Source organism: Salvelinus sp. IW2-2015, linkage group LG3 (assembly GCF_002910315.2).
Source record: "Salvelinus sp. IW2-2015 linkage group LG3, ASM291031v2, whole genome shotgun sequence".
Lineage (NCBI taxonomy): Eukaryota > Metazoa > Chordata > Actinopteri > Salmoniformes > Salmonidae > Salvelinus > Salvelinus sp. IW2-2015.
The window spans coordinates 14,013,281-14,036,483 of record NC_036840.1 but is presented as its reverse complement, the minus strand read 5'-3'; the positions used below and the strand labels follow the sequence as shown (position 1 = coordinate 14,036,483).

At 42.1% G+C, this 23,203-nt stretch overlaps 1 protein-coding gene across 2 annotated transcripts in view; it reads right to left on the bottom strand.

Annotated features, from left to right (window-relative positions):
* Positions 1-3,886: 3,886 nt before the first annotated feature.
* The window catches only part of LOC111951281 (TBC1 domain family member 22B), a 205,656-nt gene continuing 186,339 nt past the window's right edge, over positions 3,887-23,203 (bottom strand). For both annotated transcript variants that reach the window (XM_023969344.2, XM_023969338.2), the window contains exon 14: positions 3,887-7,975. In XM_023969344.2, coding sequence (XP_023825112.1) covers positions 7,847-7,975 — 129 coding nt within the window. In that variant the 3' untranslated portion in view covers positions 3,887-7,846. The remainder of the gene's footprint in view (positions 7,976-23,203) is intronic.

Below are 23,203 nucleotides of genomic sequence, written 5' to 3'. Positions count from 1 at the left end.
GCCCATTTAAACCACTGTAAAATCCACTCCACAGTGCCCCCCCCCCCACACACACACAATCTACATAACAATAGCCCATAATGATTAAGCAAAAACAGGTCATAGAATGTGAAAAAATATTTTAATACATTTACATAAGTATTCAGACTGTTTATTCAGCACTTTGTTGAAGCACCTTTGGCAGAGATTACAGCCTGATCTTCTTGGGAAGATGCTACAAGCTGGCACACCTATATTTGGGGAGTTTCTCCCATTCCTCTCAACCGATCCTCTCAAGTTCTGTCAGGTTGGATGGAGAGCGTCGCTGCACAGCTATTTTCAGGTCTCTCCAGAGATGTTCGATTGGGTTCAAGTCCGGGCTCTGCCTGGGCCACTCAAGGACATTCAGAGATTTGTCCCGAAGCCACTCCTGCGTTATGTTGACTGTGTGCTTAGGGTCTTTGTCCTATTGGAAGGTGAACCTTTGCCCCAGTCGGAGGTCTTGAGCGCTCTGGAGGAGGTTTTCATCAAGGATCTCTCTGTACTTTGCTCCGTTCATCTTTCCCTCGATCTGGCCTCGTCTCCCAGGACCTGCCGCTGAAAAATATCTCCACAGCATGATGCTGCCACCACTATGCTTCACCTTAGGGATGGTGCCAGGTTTCCTCCAGATGTGACACTTGGCATTCAGGCCAAAGAGTTCAATCTTGGTTTCAATAGACCAGAGAATCTTGTTTCTCATGGTCTGAGTTCTTTTGGTGCCTTTTAGCAAACTCCAAGCGGGCTGTCATTTGCCTTTTACTGAGGAGTGGCTCCTGTCTGGCCACTCTACCATAACGGCCTGATTGGTGGAGTGCTACAGAGATGGTTGTCCGTTAAGAAGGTTCTCCCATCTCCACAGAGGAACTCTGGAGCTCTGTCAGTGACCATCGGGTTCCTGGTCACCTACCTGACCAATTGAGTCGAATAGCAGAGTCTGAATACTTAAGTAAATAAGGTCTTTTTATATACATTTGCAAAAATGTCTAAAAACCTGTTTGCTTTTTCATTATGGGGTATTGTGTGTAGATTGATGAGAAAAAAATAAAATTTCATCCATTTTCAGAATAAGGCTGTATTGTAACAAAATGTGGAGAAAGTCAAGGGGTCTGAATACTTTCCGAATGCACCCATGACTGCACATAAAGGAAAAAAATTCCTACATTATAGAGGGCTTGCTTTTTTATCCAACTGATCGCGTGCCCTTTCTGTCATCCTGTGAACCCTGTTCATTGCTGCTCACAGCTACAGTGGGCAAAAAAGTATTTAGTCAGCCACCAATTGTGCAAGTTCTCCCACTTAAAAAGATGAGAGAGGCCTGTAATTTTCATCATAGGTACACTTCAACTATGACAGACAAAATGAGGAAAAAAAATCCAGAAAATCACATTGTAGGATTTTTTATGAATTTATTTGCAAATTATGGTGGAAAATAAGTATTTGGTCATTAACAAAAGTTTCTCAATACTTTGTTATATACCCTTTGTTGGCAATGACAGAGGTCAAACGTTTTCTGTAAGTCTTCACAAGGTTTTCACACACTGTTGCTGGTATTTTGGCCCATTCCTCCATGCAGACTCCTCTAGAGCAGTGATGTTTGGGGCTGTTGCTGGCAACACGGTCTTTCAACTCCCTCCAAAGATTTTCTATGGGGTTGAGATCTGGAGACTGGCTAGGCCACTCCAGGACCTTGAAATGCTTCTTACGAGCCACTCCTTCGTGCCCGGGCAGTGTGTTTGGGATCATTGTCATGCTGAAAGACCCAGCCACGTTTCATCTTCAATGCCCTTGCTGATGGTAGGCTTTGTTACTTTGGTCCCAGCTCTCTGCAGGTCATTCACTAGGTCCCCCGTGTGGTTCTGAGATTTTTTCTTACCGTTCTTGTGATCATTTTGACCCCACGGGGTGAGATCTTGCGTGGAGCCCCAGATCGAGGGAGATTATTAGTGGTCTTGTATGTCTTCCATTTCCTAATAATTGCTCCCACAGTTGATTTCTTCAACCAAGCTGTTTACCTATTGCAGATTCAGTCTTCCCAGCCTGGTGCAGGTCTACAATTTTGTTTCTGGTGTCCTTTGACAGCTCTTTGGTCTTGGCCATAGTGGAGTTTGGAGTGTGACTGTTTGAGGTTGTGGACAGGTGTCTTTTATACTGATAACAAGTTCAAACAGGTGCCATTAATACAGGTAACGAGTGGAGGACAGAGGAGCCTCTTAAAGAAGAAGTTACAGGTCTGTGAGAGCCAGAAATCTTGCTTGTTTGTAGGTGACCAAATACTTATTTTCCACCATAATTTGCAAATATAATTCATTAAAAATCCTACAATGTGATTTCTGTATTTTTTTTTCTCATTTTGTCTGTCATAGTTGAAGTGTACCTATGATGAAAATTACAGGCCTCTCTCATCTTTTTAAGCGGGAGAACTTGCACAATTGGTGGCTGACTAAATACTTTTTTGCCCCACTGTATAATTAATATTATTATTCATTACAGACTGGAGGAGCACTAAAGCAGAGTTCACTGATGATAACCATGGCAACCTTGTGTACTGTACAGTATGGACAGCTCTCTGTGCACGGCGGTCTCTATGGAGACATCTTAGACATAGCTACAGCATGTAGAGCATAGACATACAGCAGCTACAGGTTCAGACTAATCCATACAAACACTCCAAACACTCTTAACATGCGCACAATTTTAATTCGAAGGTAAAAATCCCAAATGACTTCCTATTACCACTGTACAAATTAGTACCACTGTAGGGTGTTATTTGAGCCATCATATTTCTCAAACAACGTTTGCCAAACTCTATATTCTCTCTGCTATCAAGCAGTGACGTGCCGCCTACACCCGAATCTACCTCCGTAAAAGGGGGTCATTGTGAGTCCCATCTCTTCTACAGGCCCATGCCACCTGTACCATGTGTGAGCGACTCAGGAAATACAGGTGATTCTAATGACTTTTTAATTCCTGCTACTGTGAACATCAGTTAGCTTAATGAGAGAGAGGGAGGGGAAAAAGAGAGATAGAGAACGAGGGACTCCCTCCACACATGAAAAGGGCCTAATTACCACCACCACTTCACAGGATCACAACAAACCTGTTTACCAGCCAAGGCAGTGCGTGTGCGTGCGTCTGTGTGGGGAGCAGCAGCCTCATGCATATAATACAGAAGTTACTAATGCAACAGTCTAGGTAAACAATGTAGAAGCTATTACAGCGCTTATTTATGCAGTTGCTAGGCATGCCTGGGTTTAAGTGCCCTCAGCTGAGGTGAAAGTCATTTAAATAACAACGTAAATACTTGTAATTTTCATGTTTTCATTGTGTGGTATGGAGACTTGAAACCACTGGGTAGTTCTGTTGTTGAATATATACACTTCTAATCTTATAAAATGTTGGTTCGAGCCCTGAATGCTAATTGGCTGACAGCCGTGTTATATCAGACCGTAAACCACGGGTTTGACAAAACATTTATTTTTACTGTTCTAATTACGTTGGTAACCAGTTTATAATAGCAATAATGCACCTCAGGGATTTGTGGTATATGGCCAATATACCACGGCAAAGGGCATTGCGTGGTGCCCAAAAACATCCCTAAGCCGTAGGATATTGGCCATATTCCACACCCCCCTCGTGTCTTATTGCTTAAGTAAACCACGGGTATGACAAAACATGTATTTTTACTGCTCTAATTACGTTGGTAACCAGTTTATAATAGCAATAAGGCCCAAGAGGGTGTGGTATATGGCCAATACATCACGGCTAGGGCTGTTCTTATGCAAGACGCAACGCGGAGTCGTATATATTGAAGCATGATATTCAGATTTGATATTATAGTACAACATCCATGAATATATACAAACAGTTTGGTCATATATAGCATTTATTTACAGTTTTCTATTTACAGATCTTTGTTTCAAAATTCATTTGCTCTGTACACATACATAAAAAAATAAWWAAAAAAAAATAATCACAATCCCTCTCCACTGTATGAAATTCACACTTTCAGATGTCTTAGTCAGAAGGGAAAGAGGACCAGTCTTAGTTTGGTCAGAAACATTTGAACATCTCTGAAAAGAAAACAAAAGAGAGAGTGAAATTCAACCCTAAAAAAAAAAGCTTTAGGAGGGAGACCAAACATGTTAGGTCATGCCCCATGAGATGCTGACTGCAAATGTCCAGTATGTGTGTCCGAGGGCTCCAGCCAGCGGACGGACACCTGGTCACCACAGTAACCATGATAACGAAGGGCTTGTGACTTTTACAGAAGGTGTGTCTGTAAGGTTTGTTGGGAACATCAGACCAAGTTGAAACACATAAGGATACCAGAGAAGGCAGCTGCTAGACTTACTGATGTGATTCTGTGCTCACATGGGTTTGCGTCCCAAATGGCACCCTATTCCCTATACAGTGCACTACTTTCGACCAGAGCCCATAAAGTAGTGCGCTATATAGGAAATAGGGGGCCATTTTGGATGCAATCACTGTCATGGCTTAGAGAGTGAATGCATCAACTGAATAAACGTTCTCGTTTCATTTGCAGAGCTTAAATGAAGGTAAAATAAATATCTATGATGATCTGCTATCTCTACATTAGGCACAACTTAATAGGCTCATGTAAACAGTATAGAAAAAAGGTAGAGAGACTGATTTTTAAAGCTGATTCCAAATAATATATTTCGTACAAAAAAAGGGAAGAAAATGTACTTTTATCAAGTGTAGTTTTTTTCATTTCTAATCAATGTGAGAATAGGAAATTGGGCCTGGAGCTGACATGGAGCGCAAAAGCGTTACCGACATGATCAAAAGAAGCTGAGGAGGTTCAAATACTGAGAGTATTAAGCTGCCCCATCTATACATACACTCCCAACCCACATATCAACAACACACATCATCGAGGGGTTCATGCAACAATTATTGGTATTCACTGTTACCTGACAGGATGTTCTTGATGATACAAGTTGTACATATCATTTCAACATCATATAGCAATCCTCTACACAAGGGGTATACAACTCTTAACCCCACGTGGKGCAGAGCCTGCTGTCTCTCTGTTCTACCTGATAATTAATTGCACCCACCTGTTGTCCGACGTCTAAATCAGTCCCTGATTAGAGGGGAACAATGAAAAACAGGTGTGGAACTGAGTTGAGTTTGAGGGCTCTACACCAAAATGGTGGTGGTAGTTGCTACCTCAGGCAACCTTGCTAGTTGCTACCTCATGTTTGGTACATCAAATAAAAAACCTAAGCAGTCAAATTAAGGCAAATGGAGAGAGTTAATGTATCACACCCTAACACCCTCAGTCAGTAAGTGTTTATGAATAGACTGAATAACGAACACAGGGTACAATGACCCGTGTCAGCAATTTAGTTTATCTTTTCCAAAAATCTAACTATGGGCCCTATGACAAATTGTCATAGTCCAGGAGTTTTGCCTGACCACGCAGCCTGACCAGAAAAAAACTAAACTCACGTTCCCTATTTCTGTGTTTTGGGGAGTCATTTGTAACCCTTTACACTCGTGGAAATTGGACTATATGGATAGGGCTAAATTGAAATGTTTCTTACAGAAGAAATATGAAAAGCATATGCATGACCATGGTAGCAATTGAAAGGGAACCGTTAGGAGTTTATGAGAAAATGATTACACTTGATTTCACGTGCGTTCTACATTTACTGTACTTTCACTGCATTTGTTGGTAACAAAATCAGAAAATACTCTGGATTTTTTCAGTAACATGATAAGAACATTCCTGGACAATGTGGGGTAGGTGCAACATAAGACAAAACGATTACAAGGGTTTGAGTGAGAGGACTAACTGGTGTCTCCTTGTGGCCACATACCTCTCCAGTGTCCACAGTTCCTAGGTAATTTCAAAGCATTATGTCTTCATCTATAAGGTGCCTTTATGAGCTCTCCTAGCTGTGCCGTTAAGGAACTAGCGCAAATACACTTGTAGTTGTTTTGTTTGGAACACAACCCTGCATTCCCGTCATCACACAATTACTGTTGTTGTTTACGCAATCCAACAACGGTCCATTATAAATCGCAATCTGAGTCAGGTGGGCATCATTTGAAAGCTTGTTCTATTGCCAAAATGACTAGCTAAGTTATAAAATGCGATATTACTTGCTTTCACAATGCAATTCAGGGAAACAGATGATAATCTTGGTGTGCAAAGAAAGGAGTCTTGAGTGCATTCAAGTGTGTCTGCCGTGGCAAATTCTCTTCACAGTAGACAAACATAGGCTCATTCTGGTCAGAACAACGCAGTGTATGACACCATGCCATCTTGTAACTGTATATCAAACATAGTGATCATGAACATTGACACTATATATGACATGAGTTTTATGATATGGAAATGTGAAGTGCATATTTGAACTCATGGGTGTTTGTCTTGCTTGCATGACAAAACTGTATTTATTATAATCCTCAATGCCTCATCTTTCAAAGATTTACAGCAATTTTTTGTTTTAGCCGGTAAATTGACTGAAAACACATTCTCATTCACAACAAGGTCGCACGAGGTGCTCAAGTTCAGAACGGCTGTCAGTCAAAAACCCATACAGCGCTGTGAAGCGCAGAGCCAGAGCTCTGACATGTATAGCACGTTACTGTACAGCCACTGCGTTCCAATGTAGTTGTTTACTAGTGCCCAAATCTGCCATTATCAACCAGTTACGAGTGTAAAGGGCTACGGCCTGGAGTTTTTTTTTTCAGACCATGTGACCTAACTAGGAAATCTCCTGGCCTAAAAGGTGACTGCTCACCACTGCATGGTGCTGTGCCAACGTGTCTAACTAATAGACTGATCGAGTTAGGTAGTGAGTCCTAGGTTCAGAGACGATCGTACGTCAGGCAGAGTCACGCGACACTCGTCCCTCCCTCAGCCAACCGACAAATATCTGACATAATACAGTAGAGTTCAGAGAGTGTTGTTAGACGTTATATTATTAGACCCAGCCCTGCGGACCATGTCAGAGTCAGAATGAAACCACCCATAATAATACATACTTTCTGATCTCCCTATTAGCTAATTATTGCCTTTTAAGTGAATGTGTTTCTGTTTTGAACTAAAAACCCACTTGTCTCTGGGGGATTGACCGCTTGTCTTGAACTGAAAGCATGGAGCGTGGAGATGAGAGAAGAGCTCGATGCCAGCTCGGGATGACTAGAATGATGACGTGTGTGTCCTCAGTTTCCTTAGGAATTAAAAGTGACAGATATCAACCTAGTACAGAAGGTCTCGCTCCCCCCCCCCCACACTGGGTTAGTTCAAGCCTACAATTAATTCATTAGGTCTTGGGACATGTTGAGGCTGCTGTGGCCAGTCAGGGACAAACAGTACAGTACAGGACTGTCTAGAACAGTCATCCATGGGTCTGCAGCAAGATCTCCATTATCATACTGACTGGAGGTCTTTCTTGGTTGGTTGGGGTCTACTTCAATGGGACAGGCATTGATGTTGTTGCAGTGTTGCACAAATGTAATTTCATTGTTAAGAACAAAGAGAAGAGGAGTTAAGAAGAACAGTCGGTTGGAACGGTACACACATACCAAGAAGCACTGGTTGGATGCTTCCCAAATGGCACCCTATTCGCTACATAGTGCACTACTTGGGGCTCTGGTCAAAAGTAATGCACTTTGTAGAGAATAGGGTGGCATTTGGGACCTAAATGTTGTTTTTGTTTTAATCTACTAGTAGCAATGGTCGTGGACTGCCGAGGGACAAGAAAGTCGAGGGGGGGGTCCATCCGTCCTCCAGGGGGCCTCTGTCAGGGGTTCAGTAGCTAACTGTCAGGGGCCACATGGGCCACACTCATCTCTTGTAGTGGTTGGGGGCATCAGCGAAGGCAAACTTCAGCCTGTAGGCCTCGGCCAGGAGCACGCTGACCTCCTCGTTGCCCCAGTGCATGGTGGGTAGGTTCTGCAGCAGAATCATCAGACCCTGTGGGGCAGAGAAAGAAACAACAGAAGGATTTAGTGGAGCTGAAGGTAGAGAGAGAGAAGTAGAGAGAGGCAGAGAGAGAGAGAGAGGCAGAGAGAGAGAGAGAGAGAGAGAGGAAACCAGATGAGAGGGGAGTGCAGTGAGACACAGAGAATAAGTGATATGGCCACAGAGAGAGATCGAGAGGAAGAGACAGAAAGATAGCGAGGACCAAGTGAGAGAGAAGGGCACACCACTCTGTGAACATTACAGTGTGTGAATGTGAAGGTGTCGCCAGGGGCAACAGTATTGAAAGCATCAGCTCAGAGGAGCAAGAGGAACACACTTACACTTTTAATCAGCGAGTAATTCTATTTAACAATCTGCTGTGTGTCATTTCATTCTGAACAGAACCAATATGTTTTTCATTCTGTTCCACTGTTCCGACCAGCATAATAAAATTCTGAACCGGTTTGAACCAGAATAAAAAAGTACTGGTTTATATAGTTCCTTTTTTAACTTGTGAAATCAACAGTTTTTACATTTAGCTCATTAAATTACTCCACCAATCAGTGCAGATAGAGCAGCTTTCTATGAACCAGGCAAGCTAGCTGTTTGTATGCTTGATAGACAAGTGTAGGGAGCGAGATGTGACTGAAATGCTACGGGGTGGGGAGAGCGCAAGAGATAGGGCTGGACATGGAGGAGGCTTGGCTTAAAGCGATGGGCATCATGATAAGACATGCATTACAATGTGTTTAGGATTTCAGTAGGCCTATCATTACTTCACTGAATCTAATAATTGTATCCTAACAAGGACGAACGTCGGAAAGTTGGCTCAACGCCGGGGCTAGCTCAACTCTTTGGACCAGAGCTAGCTAACAACCTTGTGTGCGCAAGCGGCACCAGAATTCAAATCACATCTTACCTTAGTTGTTGTAAATAAATCCAATGTGAAACGGGATAATTATAGTATCCTTAAATAGCCTAGAAAACTAGATGGCAGGCAGACACAGGAAAGAGAAGCTTCTGAGTGACAGTGAGTGCTTTGCATATGCGCCTTGATGGCGTTTTCTTGTGGGACTGAAAAAAAAATTGAAATGTAAAATAATGTTATTAACCGGTTCCCATGAATTGGATATGAAGCGCAAAAATGCTAATATAAGTACCACCGACTTACATTGGATTTGTGCCATTAACGCTAAAATGTTAGCATTTGAAACAGTGGCCAGGTAAACAAAACCAAAGCATGGGTTGCTGTCATACCTGCTCCATAGACTGATTACAGTTAGAAAACAACATGTATTTGTAATTTAGGTGAACTATCCCTTTAACAATGGAGAGGTATTCTTTAAAAAAGTAACACCTAATAGCAGAACAGTGTTATCTATTGGTCAGAACCTGGTATTATCAGGATATTTTCCTTGCCCCAAAAACGATACCAATAAATTACATTACATTTTTTTGCGGCCTTTTAAGCATTCTAGTACAGTTAAATAGTTAACACACACACATGGACGTAGCGGTCTAAGGCACTGCATCTCAGTGCAAGAGGCGTTACTACAGTCCCTGGTTGGAAATTAATTATTTTATTTAACGCAATTCCACCCTTCTGCAAATAACAAATGTGTTTCTGTTCCAGGGTTTTATTTCTGTATCAAAAAGGGGTCTAGATGGTAGGCGTGGTAGGGGCGATTCCGCAGGTGAAGAAGCTGGGCTGGCGTGATTACACGTGGTCCGCGATTGTGAGGCCGGTTGAACGTACTGCCAAATTCTCTAAAACAACGTTGGAGGCAGCTTACGGTAGAGAAATCAACATTTAATTATCTGGCAACAGCTCTGGTGGACATTTCTGCAGTCAGCATGCCAATTGCACGCTCCCTCAAAACTTGAGACATCTGTGGCTTTGTGTTGTGTGACAAAACCACACATTTTAGAGTGGCCTTTTATTGTCTCCAGCACAAGGTGCACCTGTGTAATGATCATGCTGTTTAATCAGCTTTTTGATATGCCACACCTGTCAGGTGGATGGATTATCTTGGAGAAATGCTCACTAACACGGATGTAAACAAATTTATGCACAGAATTTGAGAGAAATACGCTTTTTGTCCGTATGGAACATTTCTGGGATCTTTTATTTCAGCTCATGAAACATGGGACCAACACTTAAGATGTTGCATTTATGTTTTTGTTCAGTATATAGATGGCCAAAAGTATGTGGACCCCTTCAAATTAGTGGATTCGGCTATTTCAGCCACACTCGTTGCTGACAGGTGTATAAAATCGAGCACACAGCCATGCAATCTCCATAGACAAACATTGGCAGTAGAATGGCCCGTACCGTAGAGCTCAGTGACTTTCAACGTGGCACCTTTCCAACAAGTCAGTTCGTCAAATTTCTGCCCTGCTACAGTTGCCCCGGTCAACTGTAAGTGCTGTTATTGTGAAGTGGAAACATCTAGGAGCACCAAAGGCTCAGCCGCGAAGTGCTCACAGAATGGGATCGCCGAGTGCTGAAGCGCACATTGTGTAAAAATCGTCTGTCCTCAGTTGCAACACTCACTACCGTGTTCCAAACTGCCTCTGGCAGCAACATCAGCTCAAGAACTGTTAGTCAGCAGTTTAAKGAAATGGGTTTCCATGGCCGAGTAGCCGCACACAAGCCTAAGACCACCATGTGCAACGCCAAGCATTGGCTGGAGTGGTGTAAAGATCTCAGGCATTGGACTCTGTAAAGTTTGGTCTGGGACTGTTTTTCATGGTTTGGGCTAGGCCACTTAGTTCCAGTGAAGTGAAATCTTAACGCTACAGCATATAATGACATTCTAGACGATTCTGTGCTTCCAACTTAGGGGAAGGCCCTTTCCTGTTTCAGCATGACAATGACCCCATGCACAAAGCAAGGTCCATACAGAAATGGTGTGTCGAGATTGGAGTGGAAGAACTTGACTGGCCTGCACAAAGCCCTGACCTCAACCCAATCGAACACCTTTGGGATGAATTGGAATGCCGACAGCGAGCCAGGCCTAATGCCCAACCTCACTAATGCTTGTGGCTGAATGGAAGCAAGTCCCCGCAGCAATGTTCCAACATCTAGTGGAAAACCTTCCCAGAAGAGTGGTGGCTGTTACAGCAGCAAAAGGGGGACCAACTCCATATTAATGCCTATGATTTTGGAATGAGATGTTCGACGAGCAGGTGTTCACATACTTTTGTAGTGTATGTGGGAGCATTTGAATGTACAAGGACATGTTGTTTGTTGACTAGTTTAGTCAGAGGCACAGTGTTAATTTAATTGTCATACATCCTAGAATCGCAAATGCGAGAAATTTGGATATTGAGGTTGGGCACAGTGTAAAGTGCTGCATATAATGGTACATAATAGAGTATATGGACTTCCAGAGGACCAGAGAATATTCTATAGGACAACTCATTGGTATTCAGTGTCCTACCTAATGTGTAGAATAAGCCAGTACTCAAAACCACCTCCCTGGTGACTGGCTGGTGAGAGTCCTTCAYTAAGGACTTAAACATTCTAATGACCAGCTGTTGGCTATCATTTATATTCCACTAATGAGCTTAATAGACCTTAATTACACACATCTCACAAGCTGCTGCAGAAATCACTTTACTAACACAGGTAGGGGCACTTCAGAATGAAGGGGGTACAATGTCTGTGTGTCTAAATATTTCAAGTCACATTCAAAACAGCATCAAAAGAGGCCCCTCAGAAGACTCAAAGACATCTGAACAATTAACAGCCTCTCTAAAGAAGCAAGGCCAGCGGCAGAAATGCACAACGTTTAGAAAATGACGGGTCCATGTGTTAAAGCATCCTCTTCAGGAAGTACAAGGCCTTTCAAGCCGACCACTTACGCAAAGTCCAGTTCTATGGATTCAAGCACCTGCACCAAGGTAAACCAAAGACCCATTGATTCAATTGTACCACGACGAAATGCTCTCCTCACACTGAATAGGACATTCCTGGATGGTGCTCAGATTGTATTAAGTTTAATGAAAAGCCCGGTACTTCTCAAAAGGACTCTGCTGTCTTTTCTCCCCACAGAGTTAACGAGAGATCAAAGCGGATAGATGGATAGAGGGTGGACTGTGTGTGTGTGTGTGCTTAGCGTATGTCTGTGCATGTGTGTGTGTGTGACAGTGCTCCTGGGGACCATAATGGACTAACACATTAAGTAAGATTTTAGCTTTGGTTTAACCGAGATTAAGGCACAAGCAGACGCACAGTCACAGACGCAAAGCCAAGTCACAGACCCAGTAGAAGTAAGTTCACAACCTGTCCTTGTGTCCCGGTCTCTCTTCCCCAAATCACCTCCTAAGATAGCTCCTCAGCCAAATCTATCTCCGCTGCTCTCACCGCTTTCTGTTTGGCTCTTATGTAAGACAATAATGACATTTATTTATTTAGCCTCTCTGAAATCACTGAAATGAGGAGGCGGCTATGGTTATTGAGTCCTGTCCGTATCGCAGGCGGCACATAGCGAAGCAGGAGCCAGAAAGAAGCAGTTTAATTATTTAGCTGAGCTTTTGGCTCACTGTGGTGGGTCCGGGCCAAGCCAGACACGCAGCCAGGCACACTGATAAACTGCAGGGCCAAAGACAGGTCTGGCAGCAAGGCAGAGCGCCGCAGCACAGGCCGCTGTCGTGGGGAGTGATAACTGCTTTTAGGAGATTTGTGAGTACGGATGAAAAAACAACAATCGACTGAGCCCCTCGTCAGCATCAGAGCCGTGCGGCACCCCGGAGTGGTGTTTATTGATCACCGATGGAGAATGCAGGGGCAGTCACTATCAAACTGCAAAGAAGTCTCAACCCTTATACTATATATCACTGATGGAGAATGCAGGGGCAGTCACTATCATACTGCAAAGAGGTCAACACTTATACTGCACAGTTGAAGTCGGAAGTTTACATACACTTAGGTTGGAGTCATTAAAACTCGTTTTTCAACCACTCCACACATTTCTTGTTAACAAACTATAGTTTTGGCAAGTCGGATAGGACATCTACTGTGTGCATGACACAAGTCATTTTTCCAACAACTGTTTACAGACAATTCCAGTGGGTCAGAAGTTTACATACACTAAGTTGACTGTGCCTTTAAACAGCTTGGAAAATTCCAGAAAATGATGTCATGGCTTTAGAAGCTTCTGATAGGCTAATTGACATCATTTGATCAATTGGAGGTGTACCTGTGGATGTATTTCAAGGTCTACCTTCATACTCAGTGCCTCTTTGCTTGACATCATGGGAAAATCAAAAGAAATCAGCCAAGACATCAGAAAAAAATTTGTAGACCTCCACAAGTCTGGTTCATCCTTGGGAGCAATTTCCAAACGCCTGAAGGTACCACGTTCATCTGCACAAACAATAGTACGCAAGTATAAGTATATACAAAAGTATCTATATCACCTCCTATTGGGGCAGTAAGCAGACCCTGGGTCTCGACCCCGCCCTGTGCAACTGCGTCCTGGACTCTCTGAAAGGCCGCCCCCAGGTGGTGAGGGTAGGAAACAACATCTCCACCCCACTGATCCTCAACACTGGGGCCCCACAAGGGTGCGTTCTCAGCCCTCTCCTGTACTCCCTGTTCACYCATGACTGCRTGGCCATGCACGCCTCCAACTCAATCATCAAGTTTGCRGATGACACTACAGTGGTAGGCTTGATTACCAACAACAACGAGACCGCCTACAGGGAGGAGGTGAGGGCCCTCGGAGTGTGGTGTCAGGAAAATAACCTCACACTCAATATCAACAAAACAAAGGAGATGATCATGGACTTCAGGAAACAGCAGAGGGAGCACCCCCCTATACACATCGACGGGACAGTAGTGGAGAAGGTGGAAAGTTTTAAGTTCCTCGGCGTACACATCACGAACAAACTGAAATGGTCCACCCACACAGACAGCGTTGTGAAGAAGGCGCAACAGCGCCCACTAACACATGGACACACAGGCACCAATGCACGGACAACCAGGCACCAACACAGACACCAACACAGACACACAGGCACCAACACACGGCCACTCAGGCACCAACACACGGACACACACACTAACCACCACAGACGGGTGATTGATAGAGCACAACTTTACAAACAGCACTATTTATCAGGAGGTCCTGGGTTTTATGGATAATATACACAATGGGCCACACACGTTAGCAGGAGAGCGAGAGAACGAGAGAGAAGCAGGGAGAGAGAGAGAGATGCAGGGGGAGGGAGAGAGAGAACGATGCAGGGAGAGAGAGTGTATACAATTACATCCACAGAATTATCTCGTTTTTTCCCCCCCTCCCTTACTCCTTTCAGTAAATGCCTCTGTGTTGAGTGGAATCATACTGCCGATGCGAGAGACTCCATTAACAGAGTGTTTTAAAGCCAATTTACAGGGGAGGACCTGCCTCTAGCTCTCTCGCTCTCTTCCTTCCTCTCTAACTCCTTTTCTCTACATCTCCCTCCCTCTCTCCCTCCGTGTGAGTGAGTGAGTGAGTGAGTGAGTGAGTGAGTGAGTGAGTGAGTGAGTGAGCGAGCGAGCGTGCGTGCGTGCGTGCTACAACTACACCAAACCACTCGCGCGGTGATTCAACAAGCTACACTCAGTTTAAATGAGTTTCCACTCACAGCCAAAGTTTGGACAAAATTGCATGTTATTTTGATGAATGGTGGGGGCATTGTATTAATCAGGCAGAAGTTTACACCTTCTCATCTCTCAGTGTAGAGGTCTTAATAGACTCACAGCCATAACTCACAACAGCCAGCAGCTAAACGACAAGCATCCGACACGCTCCACACATCAATCTCTACTCCCAAAAGAAATGGAAATGATGCTCCTTTTTTTTGAGAATTTGTACACATACTAGGCCTATAACTCGATTGGCACTTGCCAGACTTTTAGAGATTGAAATTGGGTGGGGTGGTGAGTATTTTAAATTTCATTTCTTAGATTTTTTTTTTGCCCTTGATTGAATGTAGGCTTTTGTATGTAAACAAATTCCCCAAATGTATTTTGGGAGTAGAGATTGATGTGTGGAGCGCATCGGATGCTTGTCATTTAGATACTGGCTGTTGTGAGTTAAGGCTGTGAGTCTATTAAGACCTCTACACAGAGATGAGGAGGTGTAAATTTCTGCATGATTAAGATATATGTCTCTCATGGTAGTTGTGATAGAACAGGTTGGGAGTGTGACTGCCTCATATGTTGCTGCCATCACAACCATATCGCACGGTTCTCGACAATATGATACAGAGATTGAAGTACCATAGCACTGGCTTTTCTATACCACCCGGAGAGAGTATACACTTAAAAAGATATACAGTTGAAGTCAGAAGTTTACAAACACCTTAGCCAAATACATTTAAACTCAGTATTTCACAATTCTTGACATTTAATCAGAGTAAAAATTCCCTGTCTTAGTTCAGTTAGGAACACCACTTTAGTTTAAGAATGTGAAATGTCATAATAATAGTAGAGAGAATGATTTATTTCAGCTTTTATTTCTTTCATCACATTCCCAGTAGGTCAGAAGTTTACATACACTCAATTAGTATTTGGTAGCATTGCCTTTAAATGTTTAACTTGGGTGAAACGTTTCATGTAGCCTTCCACAAGCTTCCCACAATAAGTTGGGTGAATTTTGGCCCATTCCTCCTGACAGAGCAGGTGTAACTGAGTCAGGTTTGTAGGCCTCCTTGCTCGCCCACGCTTTTTCAGTTCTGCCCACATATTTTCTATGGGAATGAGGTCAGGGCTTTGCTATGGCCACTCCATTACCTTGACTTTGTTGTCCTTAAGCCATTTTGCCACAACTTTGGAAGTATGCTTGGGGTCATTGTCCATTTGGAAGACCCATTTGTGACCAAACTTTAACTTCCTGACTGTGAAGTGCACCAGTCCTTCCTGCAGCAAAGCACCACCAACAACATCATGCTGCCACCCCCGTCCTTCACGGTTGGGATGGTGTTCTTCAGCTTGCAAGCTTCCCCCTTTTTCCTCCAAACATAAAGATGGTCATTATGGCCAAACAGTTCTATTTTTGTTTCATCATACCAGAGGACATTTCTCCAAAAAGTACGATCTTTGTCCCCATGTGCAGTTGCAAACCGTAGTCTGGCTTTTTTATGGTGGTTTTGGAGCAGTGGCTTCTTCCTTGCTGAGCGGCCTTTCAGGTTATGTTGATACAGGACTCGTTTTACTGTGCATATAGATACTTTTGTACCCGTTTCCTCCAGCATCTTCACAAGGTCCTTTGCTGTTGTTCTGTGATTGATTTGCACTTTTCGCAACAAAGTACTTTCATCTCTAGGAGACAGAACGAGTCTCCTTCCTGAGCGGTATGACGGCTGTGTGGTCCAATGGTGTTTCTACTTGCGTACTATTGTTTGTACAGATGAATGTGGTACCTTCAGGCATTTGGAAATTGCTCCCAAGGATGAAACAGACTTGTGAAGGTCTACAATTTTTTTCTGAGGTCTTGGCAGATTTTTTTTTATTTTCCCATGATGTCAAACAAAGAGGCACTGAGTTTGAAGGTAGGCCTTGAAATACATCCACAGGTACAACTCCAATTGACTCAAATGATGTCAATTAGCCTATCAGAAGCTTCTAAAGCCATGACATCATTTTCTGGAATTTTCCAAGCTGTTTAAAGCCACACTCAACTTAGTGTATGTAAACTTCTGACCCACTGGAATTGTGATACAGTGAATTATAAGTGAAAAAATCTATCTTTTAAACAATTGTTGTAAAAATGACTTGTGTCATGCACAAAGTAGATGTCCTATCCAACTTGCCAAAACTATGGTTTGTTAACAAGACATTTGTGGAGTGGTTGAAAAACAAGTTTTAATGACTCCAACCTAAGTGTATGTAAACTTCCGACTTCAACTGTACACATTGAAATAGCTCTGGCATTTCTATACCATGGTTTCAGAGTACACTAAAAAAGGATATACAGAAATTGAAATAACAGTGGCATTTCTATACCACCCAGGGTATGTACACTCAATAGGATTTACAGAGATTAATATTGCTTTGATATGTCTATACCATCCAAACAGAGTAAACAGTGCCTTCAGAAAGTAGTCATAGCCTTTGACTTTTTCCACATTTTGTTGTGTTGTCAAAATTGATTAAATAGATTTTTCCCCCCACCCATCTACACACAATACCCCATAATGACAAAGTAATAACATGTTTTTAGAATTGTTAGCAAATTTATTGAAAATTAAATACAGAAAATCTCATTTACATTAGTATTCTCACACTTGAGTCAATACATGTTAGAATCCCCTTTGGCAGCGATTACAGTTGTGTCTTTCTGGGTAAGTCTCTTTGCACACCGGGATTGTACAATACTTGCACATTATTATTTGTTTTAATTCTTCAAGCTTTGTCAAGTTGGTTGTTGATCATTGCTAGACAGCCATTTTCAAGTCTTGCCATAGATTTTCAGTCCAATTTAAGTCAAAACTGTAACTAGGCCACTCCGGACCATTCAATGTTGTCTTGGTAAACAACTCCAGTGTAGATTTGGCCTTGTGTGTTAGGATATTGTCTTACTAAATGGTACATTTTTCTCCCAGTGTCTGTTGGAAAGCAGACTGAACCAGCTTTTCCTCTAGGATTTTGCCTGTGCTTAGCTCTATTACATTTATTTTTAATCAGCAACAAAAAAAATCCATAGTTGTTGCTGATGACAAGCATACACATAACATGAAGAAGCCACCACCATGCTTGAAAATATGAAGAGTGGTACTCAGGGATGTGTTGGTCTGGATTTGCACCAAACATAACACAGACATAAATCATAAATCCTGAACTTATTTAGGCTTGCCATAACAAAGGGGTTGAATACTTATTGACTCAAGACACAGAGCTTTACATTTTTGATTAATTTGTAAAGATTTGTAAAAACATGATTCCACTTTGACATTATGGGTTTTTTGTGTACACCAGTGACACAAAATCTCTATTTAATCATTTTTAAATTCAGGCTGTAACACAACAAAATGTGTAAAAAGGGGTGKGAATACTTTATGAAGGCACTGTGTACACTCAAAAGTATAGGCCTACAGACATTGAAGTAGCACTGATATTGATATAGTATAGAATTATACACTCAGTACACATAGTCTAACTATTTTCTCTCTCTCTGCTAAGAGTGTTTGTGTGTGTGTGTGCCCACGTCTGTCTCCCACAGTGACATTGTGATCTTTGATTTACACCAAACAAATAGTTTTGTGTGTACATCCCAGTCAGGCCGGAATTAACTTTCCAAATGATGTTCCCAGCATTTATTCAATACCAGATAGTAATGCAATCACAGAGAAATGGCATGGCGGCTGTATCGAAGCCATTGCTATTCATGCTACATGAAACATTTGGTCCTCAATTAAATTTGATGAATTCTAGGAAAGAAACATAACAGGCTCTCCACTCTTCTGCCCACTTGACCTTTTGTCACTAGCTGACTGGTCCAAATGGAAAGGCACCATTGAGTATAATTTGATATGATAGCCTTGACATCATCTTTGTGAATGCTCGTAATTCTTTACAAAACATGATTGTGCACTTTATCCCTTGATACAGCTACAGGCCACAGTGTTGGACGGATCAAGAGTTCTAGCATGGCACTACTGTGAGCCAGTTAGAGCCAAACTCTTAGTCAATGTTTTTGGAGTATCTAGGGGTATGGTGGTAATGTAGAATGGCAGTGAGTGCTTCAGCCTTCTGAAAACAGCACCTCAGGCACTCTGCAATTCTTCCAGAGCCCTGAACAACACATTGAGTGTGTGTGTGGGGGGGGGGGGGGGGGGGGAGGGAGGGTGAGTACGGAAAAAAAGAAAAAAGAGAGAAGGACCAAAGAAAACAACAACAAAAAAAGGAAGTAACAACAAAAGAAAGAGAAGGATGCAGAGACGGGGAGAGGAAAAAAGAGGGAAAGAAAAAAACAGAGAAAGAGAAAAAAAAGAAAAAACAGCGAAAGAGAGAGAGAGAGAAAGAGAGACAGAGAGAGACAGCGAGAGAGAGAGACAGCGAGAGACAGCGAGAGAGAGAGACAGCGAGAGACAGCGAGAGAGAGAGACAGCAAGAGACAGCGAGAGAGAGAGACAGCGAGAGACAGCGAGAGACAGCGAGAGAGAGAGACAGCGAGAGACAGTGAGAGAGAGAGAGACAGCGAGAGAGAGAGAGACAGCGAGAGAGAGAGACAGCGAGAGACATCGAGAGAGACAAGTGAGAGAGAAACAGACAGAGACAGAAAGAGAGAGAGAGAGTTGGTGTGTGTGTGAGTGTGATAGAGAGAGAGTTGGTGTCAAGTTTGAGGCAGACAGAGCGGGATGCCAGTTACAGTCGCAACGGTTCCCAACCACCTGAGGTGGATCAGTAGAGAACATTTTCAGAGAAGGTTCTGCCTGCTAGTTTCCACTTAGTCGTTTACCTGCTTAACCAATCGAACCCTTTTTCTTCTCATTTAATTACTTACAAAATGATTATTTTCTCACTGTTTTGTTGTTTTTCTGTCTCTATTGTTTCATTACACTGCCTATTAGGGGTCTAGGAGGGCATCAGACACTTCCCTGAAGTAAGTGTGATGCCTCCACTCACCTCAATTCAGTGTGTCGGTGAACCTACTCTCCCCAAGTAGAGCCCCACCAGCCATATAATTTGGGATGCTTTTAAGGCATACATTAGGGAATGATAATTTCATATTCTGAAAAAGTTCAATCTGAGTTAGAAATTAAAATGTAAGAAAAATAAATAAATCACTATCTTAGAAAAAGCCCATAGAAAATCTTTACAAGGTAAAGAAGAAAATATAATTTAACTTAAGCAGTAAAATGATCTTTTACTTTTGAAGAGAGCCAAAAACTAGAGGTTAAACTCAAATAAAGCATACTACAGTGGTTCTTCCTTTAAAAGTTATGAGCTTATGCCGCGACGGTGGCATTCTGTGGTAGACGGTGGCATTCTGTCATTGCACCACACTATCACAAGGGGGAGTAGGAACGCTGCTCTTTCGGTAGTCTAACTTTTTAGGGATAGGGGGCAGCATTTTCACTTTGGATGAATAGCGTGCCCAGAGTGAACTGCCTCCTACTCTGTCCCAGATGCTAATATATGCATAGTATTATTACTATTGGATATAAAACACTCTGAAGTTTCTAAAACTGAGAAAAAATCCAAACAGGAAGTGAGAATTCTGAGGCTGATCGATTTTCAACTCATCGCCTATTGAAATTGCAGTGGGATATGGATCTGTTTGCACTTCCTACGCCTTCCACTAGATGTCAACAGTCTGTAGAACGTCCCGGATGGGAGCTGTTTGAGTCAGTGGTCTGGCAGAGAGCCAGGTCCTGGTCACGCGCATTCCACATGATATCGACTTGCGTTCCATTACTTCTATAGACACAAAGGAATTCTCCGGTTGGAATGTTATTGAATATTTATGATAACAACATCCTAAAGATTGATTCTATACTTAGTTTGACAAGTTTATTCGACCTGTATTATAACTTTTTGAAGTTTTTGTCCGACGTTCGCCTGGACCTGCACGAGCGTTTTGGATATGCGTACTAAACGTGCTAACAAAAGTAGCTACTTGGACATAAATAATGGACATTATCGAACAAAACAACAATTTATTGTGGAACTAGGATTCCTGGGAGTGCATTCTGATGAAGATCATCAAAGATAAGGGAATATTTATCATGTAATTTCGTATTTCTGTTGACTCCAACATGGCGGAGAAATGTTGTTTCTATCTGAGCGCCGTCTCAGATTATTGCATGGTGTGCTTTTTCCGTAAAGTTTAAAAAAAATCTGACACAGCGGTTGCATTAAGAACAAGTGTATCTTTAATTCTATGTAAAACATGTATCTTTCATCAAAGTGTATGATGAGTATTTCTGTTATTTGATGTGGCTCTCTGCAATTTCTCCGGATATTTGAGGCATTTCTGAACATGGCGCCAATGTAAACTGAGATTTTTGGATATAAATATGCACATTATCGCACAAAACATACATGTATTGTGTAACATGATGTCCTATGAGTGTCATCTGATGAAGATCATCAAAGATTAGTGATACATTTTATCTCTATTTCTGCTTTTTGTGACTCCTATCTTTGGCTGGGAAAATGGCTGTGTGTTTTTTGGACTTGGCGGTGATCTAACATAATCATATGTTGTGTTTTCACTGTAAAGCTTTTTTTAAATCGGACACGATGGGTAGATTAACAAGATGTTTATCTTTCATTTCCTGTATTGGACTTGTTAATGTGTGAAAGTTACATATTTCCCCAAAATAGTTTTGAATTTCCCGCGCTGCCTTTTCAGCGGAATGTTGTCAGGGGTTCCGCTAGCGGAACGTGTGTCCTAGAAAGGCTAAACTGTGGCACAAATTGACTTTTCGTAAATTAATGGAGGCATTTTCAGTCTGAGAGTCTTTCTTCTCTGCACAAGAGTCCTGCATCAGGCAAAAACTGTCGGTGGTCCTGGAGTTAACAGAGAACTTGGGTAAATGCAATGGGGGAATTACACTTGACATGTTGCCTGAAGATTTTCGAAAATTAGGCACGGTGGGCTTTTGGTTTCTCTTCCTCTAAAAACAGAAATAAATTATTCTAAAATACAAATTGGATTTATTTACAAATTAGTAAGAATGTCTCACCCCGTGTTCAATAATGGCCTTTTTCCCATAATTCAGATTACAACCGCTCACTTTCGGTTATTTGAAAACGAAATCTCCAAAACAAGCAAATAAACCTGGTTTTTAAACAAGCAAATAAACCTGGTAAACACAGCCCTCACAAAACGAACTAATACACGCCAAACTAGTTATAAGATACACAAAACATTACAGAAAGCCTATACAACTAAACTATTGGAACCAAGACCTAAAAATAACTGATATTGGCACATAAGTGTGTTGGAGTGTTGGAACACAACAAACTAAATGACAGTTAACAAAAATGTACGCTTAATCCAGTATAAACTAATGTACAGAATTGTTTATACAAGAGACAAAAATCACAAATTTTACAGCACAACGGCAGAGTCATCTCTAAAACTAACAGTGCTATAAAGTCCAAAAGTTATGGGCGGAGTTAGAGAGTTGGCTGTTTTACAATATCAATTCATTACAATATCAATTTTAAGACATGGCATATGAGGGTTCGGTGAGATACCCAATGGGTTGGACTGACTGTACTTTTGTCATCAATCATTTTTAAAAACTTTTGCTAAAAAACTGGAAATCAAGAGAGTGGATAAATCAAATGCATTATTATCTAAATACTAAAAAAAATGTGGGCTACAGAAAGAGGCAGAATCGTGCAGTTCGAAGCTATATGGCATGAAGTATTGCAAACACTGGTGACGTCCATGGGATGAGAAATGAGAAAGTGTTACTGTGAGACGGGCAGGATGGGTGAGGTTACAGTGGGAACATGTGGGTCTGAGCAAGTGTGAGGTCATTAATATTTGTTGAAATTTGTGTATGTAAATGTTGAGTTGTCTATTGTTTTTGTATTGTCACCCTGATGACTAAAGAAAATGTTAATGCCAACTGCAGTCTAATATTAAGGGAATGAATGATACCGTGTGAGTGAGGCATGTATTATATAATGTGATATTGTACGTGTGAGTTAACATGCAGGTTATTACATGGCCATACATCCTCTCTTTTTAATTAAAGCCTGCACTCATGTATGATGTCGATAATAAGAGTGCATAACTTCCAAGTTTTCTGCTTCACACATTTGATTGGCTGCTGGAGCTGCAGGGGCCATCTCGTGCATGTGTGTGTGTGCCATTGCTCGATGACTGTAAGTATGTATCAGGGTAAGTGCTCCAGGGCTGTGGTGTAGAACTGTGAACAGATACAGATTACCGAAACCCTGGAACAACCATGCAACAACCCCTGCACGACATCGTCTGAACTCCAAGCCCTCACCATTATAGTTTAAACTCAATTTAAATCAAATCAGACAGTGGAAGTTTGATTACACCTGTTTCTATTTTCTTCCTCCCTCATCCCATCTATCCACATTTAAATGTGTTACACTGGTTTCAGACTCAGAGGGATTGGTCACAAAGATCACAGGTGTCTTTCACAAGAGAGTAAGAGACAGACACACAGAGATAGAGAGGGTGACAGAGGCAGTGTGTGAGGCCTAAGACTCTGTTCTGTACAGGGCTAATCTGGGAGGAAAGGTGTGTGGGA